Raw genomic sequence first — 4,563 nt, 5'->3', positions numbered from 1 at the left:
AAGAGCGTGTATTTCTTGTTTACTTTAGCAGAGAGAATTGGACTAGATAATCTCTTGAGGTCCCTTTTTACCCTTTGCTGATTCTTGCTCGAGTCCTAAGGACCAGTTACTAACTCTTTCTTTTTTTTTTAAAGGTGCAGGGATTCTTGCCATGGCTAATGCTGGCCCAGATACAAACGGCAGTCAGTTCTTTATCACCTTGGCACCAACTCAGTGGCTTGATGGGAAACACACCATCTTCGGCCGCGTTTGCCAAGGTATCGGGATAGTGAACAGAGTTGGCATGGTAGAGACGAATGCTCAGGATCGACCTGTAGATGACGTGAAGATTTTGAAGGCTTACCCATCTGGTTAGACCTGCCACAAGCAGGGTGCAGTTACCTTGTTGGCAGTCCTGTATCATTGCAAAACAAAGCCGTTCAAAGGGGTGCTAGCCAGGTAGCTTGGGCCCAGAGTTTATCTTCAAGATTTGAAACATGACTCCTTTTTTAAGGATTGAAGGGGGAGGGGGGGAATATCTACAATTCATCTTAACCCAATGCATTTTAGTCTGTGGGTGTTTATGGGGCAAGTGGGTAAAATGTTCCTTGTCAAATTTTGTCCTAAAACTTACACCTGCTAAATCATGTTTGCACATGATGTGATATGATGTACAATTACATTTCTGCCCTGCCTCCCTTCTAACATGAAGGCAATCTTTAATTACACAAGAACCAGGTGGAACAGAAGGTTAAGGCACTACTGCAAATCCACTCAGTGTTTAAGAGAACTTTTTGGGGTCTCCACCGAAATGTAGCATCAACAGTATTGAAGTATCCCTTGCTTTGAAGGGTGAGGTAGTTGGACTTCTTAGGACTGGGGAGACTAGTCAGCCTGCACCTTATTCATTAACAGACTCTATGTTAAATTTGGGGCCTAACTTGACAGCCCTTCTCCCCTTCCCTCCCTTCACAAGCTTTTACAGCTATAAAAATAGTGATTCTGCCTTGTTTTCTCACACAGCAAACAAAAATTCATGGCAGTCTTTAACATTGTGCTCATACTGGGTAAGGGGAGTTCTGGCAGAGGGACTTACTTTTCCAATACCCAAAACCTTGTGACAGCAGGTGGGGGGGGGGATATCTTAAACTTCATTCAGCTTTTGTAATAATCCTTATGGAAAATCTAGAGATTCCAAGTAAAAGAGGAATCTTTCTGAAAAAACTTTAGGATCAGAATCCTAATCTAATCCCCACTTCAAATTCTCTTTGTTAGCAAAAGACTTTAGACAGGTGTGTTTGTGTAACAGGCTAGCGTTCTTTTTGTAATGTGTGTCACCTTTTTTAAAATAAAGAACAAGAAATGTATTCTCTGGATGAAATACCTGCTGGTTTGGGACAGGGCTTATTGTCCTCTCTGCGTCTGAGATTACTGCTTTCATAAAACTTCTTGTAAACATGGCGAGGAAAATATGTGCCCATCAAAGTCATGTCTGCAGGGCTTGACTGTAACAGCCGCTTAACAACATCCCCTGTGATGTGCTGATCTACTGGAGAAGCTTAATAGCTTTCAAGCTGTCAGGTTTAAGAGGTCCTCTAATAGGGGGAAAAAGAGGGAAAGATAAACAAGCATCATGGGTAGAGTTATCCATTACCATTTGTGTGTCTAAATGGCAGTTTTTCAGCCATATAAGTAGCCTCTTGAGCCCTTACACTCGGGTTGTAATACTGTTACCCCTGCAATGTGAGCACTGTTACCAAACTTAATATTAGACTTTCAGTAGTGGCACTGAATTCATACATGCTTGAACAAGAATAGTCTGTTCTCTGAAGAGAGCATTCATTGGGCACTGCAATTTCAGGTATGCAACAAAGAACAAGAAGCTTAAGCGGAGTTTTTCCGAGACGCAGCCCAGTAAGACACAGTGACAGCACGCACAACTTGACCTAACTTAAAATGCAGCATAAACTAAAAGACAAGAGAGAACCTTGCATCGATCTTGCATAATCGTAAGGAGAGGGTGTCTGCTTGTAGCCAGGTATTCATAAAATCTCTCTGGGCCAAATCGGTTCTGAATTCTATTGATTCAAGTCTCTGTGATGCTACTACTGACAAGTATCCTTCCTCCCAAGCTCTTCAGCCTGGGGCTTCAAGTACTCCCAAATCCATGGCAGGGCATTGGGGTGTGCCCGATCCTTTTAAGGGAGCTGGGAGTCTGTGAGGCTGCTTGCATGTGGCAGAAGGGGCTAAGGCTCAAAGAGGGCTCAGGCTGGAGCTATATAAGCCCAGAGCCTGAGCTGGTTAGGCACTCTCTCCCTGGCAGCCACAAAGTGAGGAGCTCCAGGCAGGAGGAGGGCTCCTGAAAGGGCTGGTGTTGATATGAACAACCCTGCAGACCTGGGAGCAGAAGTAAGTCTCCTGGTCAGAGGAAATCAGGGTTTTACAGGCAAATGGCTTTTGCTTTATGTTGAACCCACAGAGGGTCTCTGAGCCGGGAGAAGGGCTGCAAGTCAAACCAGGGATTTGGGAGCCCAGAGGAGGGGCGGCATGCAGGACCAGGGATCTGGGAGCCCAGGGAAGGGACAGTGTGTGGGGCCAGGGGTCCAAGAGCCCAGGGGGCTGAATATAATTAAATGACATCATAGAAAGAAAATGCCCTCAAGGCTTGGGGCGTGGTGTAGGGGAGGTATGGAGCCATGCAAGGAGCCTTTAAGGCACCAGGTGCCTGGCAGAGAGACAGCCAGACTGAGAGGGCCTGCTAGCTAGCCTGGGGGAATGACTGTCACTGAGGTGACCCAGGAGAGGCCCAGTGGTGATTGATACAGGCTCAGGTTTACTCAGAAACCACAGGCAGCCTCTCTTTTATAACCTTCAATAAGAGCAAGGCATGGCAGGTGAGTGATCCAAAGGGGGCTGAAGCGAAGCCTGAGCCAGGTAGGGTCATCACGGCTGCTAGAGGATGTCACGGCTGCTGCATGGCCACAGGCCGGCTACAGCATCCTAGATGCAAGCCCCAAGCTTGGAAACCTTGAAGTTCATACGCCCCACAGCCAAAAGGCTGAAGGAGCAAGCTAGAGGGAAAGCTCGAGAGCAATTCCCCATCAGCATAAATTGTGTAGCCAAGATTCTCACGTTGGAGGCATTATAGACTTGCAGGGGTCAGATCTTCACCCTCTAACTACACTGAGTCATTCAAGGCCAAGAAGAAGGAGATCTCTCCTGCCAGGTAGGTAAAACCACCTGGGCGAAAACCATCATCATGGTATCTCCCATGCCAGGTAAGTCATGGCATCTTCCCTGCTCTGGGGGATCCGCAGGTCTTAGGTGATGAGGTGGAGTGCCTGGGTTTTTATAGGGATCTGCACTCCCTTGGGTCCCTCAAGTATCCCATGTCTGGTGACTCTCACCAGTTCAGAGTTCAGTGTCTCTGTCTCTTGCCTCAGGTATTCTGGTCTCACCCCTGAGGTTTTACTTTGAAATGCAAATATAGCCCCCTGCCTTCTTCTCCTCCCCTGCTACCTCAGGTCACGCGCTTAACATCTGTCACATAGCTTCAGAATCAGTTAAAGGGCCTAATGTGTGACTCTAGGTCAGATGGAAGCTGGCCCCTGGACAGGAGGGGACCCTGGGTGCTAGCCTGGAGTGCTGCTTCTAATAGGGCAGATGCTCCCTTTGCTTTCTATCCATTGTATCCAATGACTATTAAATGCAAGGTGCAGTGGCTGAGCTTCAAAGGGGTGCTGGGGAGCAGACTAGATAATACCTAGCCTGTGGTGTGGCTAGAGCATCATGCTGGAAAGTTAGAGAGAAATGCAGATTCAACTTCCTCTGGGTGAGTGGGGCACAAAACCTGGCTCTCCTGTTTTCTGGGTGAGTACTGTTATAACTAGACTATTGTGTTAAAACGTGGGCAGTCCCTCTTCCTTCTCATTCTTTTTTTTTTCTGGGAATTACGCCAGAGGTACGTAGCTGCCTAGCCAGTCTACTGAGCATGCACACAATACACACACGTACATGTCGGCGCAGCGTGGTTGATACAATAGCAAACTGTCTAAGTGCCAAAAACACCCCTTATTATGGAGCTGGGAAAGTGCTATTTAGATGCACAAAGCATAATGGAGTTCCACCCACAATCCTTGAGTCTGGCAGTAATTCTTTGACCTGGGTGGCTGACCACGTCCTCAGCAAAGATGCTATTGCTCTGAAGCTGTACATCTGTCAAGGGAAATGTTAATTGGGAAGAAATATTTAGGTTGATGTATAGAGGTGACTTGTGGGCGTGCAGAAAGATCTCTTCGTATTCCGATATGTGGGCAATTCCTGAGGGCATCTCTGGTTTCTAGAAGGGGAACTGCTTAACAGCACCCCAGAAGGAGCTCAGAGGCTCACCCCCACTATTGCCTGCCATGATATGCCCTTAAAAATCTCTCCTTCTACTTGATCCAGCTCAACCAGAATAGCCACTTGTCAGAGCAGCTGCAGCACTAAGTTGTCCATCAGGCTACTGGCTTGTTTGACCTCCTGCATTTCAGTGCCCTCCAGGCTCCAGAGGTAAGGAGCTGTGAAGTCAATGGATCAGCGTAG

At 47.2% G+C, this 4,563-nt stretch overlaps 1 protein-coding gene and 1 non-coding gene across 4 annotated transcripts in view; one reads left to right on the top strand and one right to left on the bottom strand.

Moving 5' to 3' along the window:
* Positions 1-4,563, top strand: part of PPIL1 (peptidylprolyl isomerase like 1) — a 25,230-nt gene that overhangs the window by 8,692 nt on the left and 11,975 nt on the right. The window contains exons 4-5 of one of the 3 annotated variants that reach the window (XM_006034367.1): positions 135-257; positions 1,841-1,948. In XM_006034367.1, the coding sequence (XP_006034429.1) occupies positions 135-257; positions 1,841-1,929 (212 nt within the window). In that variant the 3' untranslated portion in view covers positions 1,930-1,948. Of the gene's footprint in view, positions 1-134; positions 1,472-1,840; positions 1,949-4,563 lie in introns of those variants that run through there. The other 2 variants (XM_006034368.2, XM_006034366.3) reach the window with 2 other exon arrangements.
* LOC112552022 lies at positions 3,054-3,213 on the bottom strand. The gene has a single exon (XR_003096382.1). It is a non-coding gene; the product is annotated as a U1 spliceosomal RNA (small nuclear RNA).

This window comes from Alligator sinensis, unplaced genomic scaffold (genome assembly GCF_000455745.1).
Source record: "Alligator sinensis unplaced genomic scaffold, ASM45574v1 scaffold872_5, whole genome shotgun sequence".
In the NCBI taxonomy this organism is placed as follows: domain Eukaryota; kingdom Metazoa; phylum Chordata; order Crocodylia; family Alligatoridae; genus Alligator; species Alligator sinensis.
This window is presented reverse-complemented; position numbering and strand designations above follow the sequence as displayed.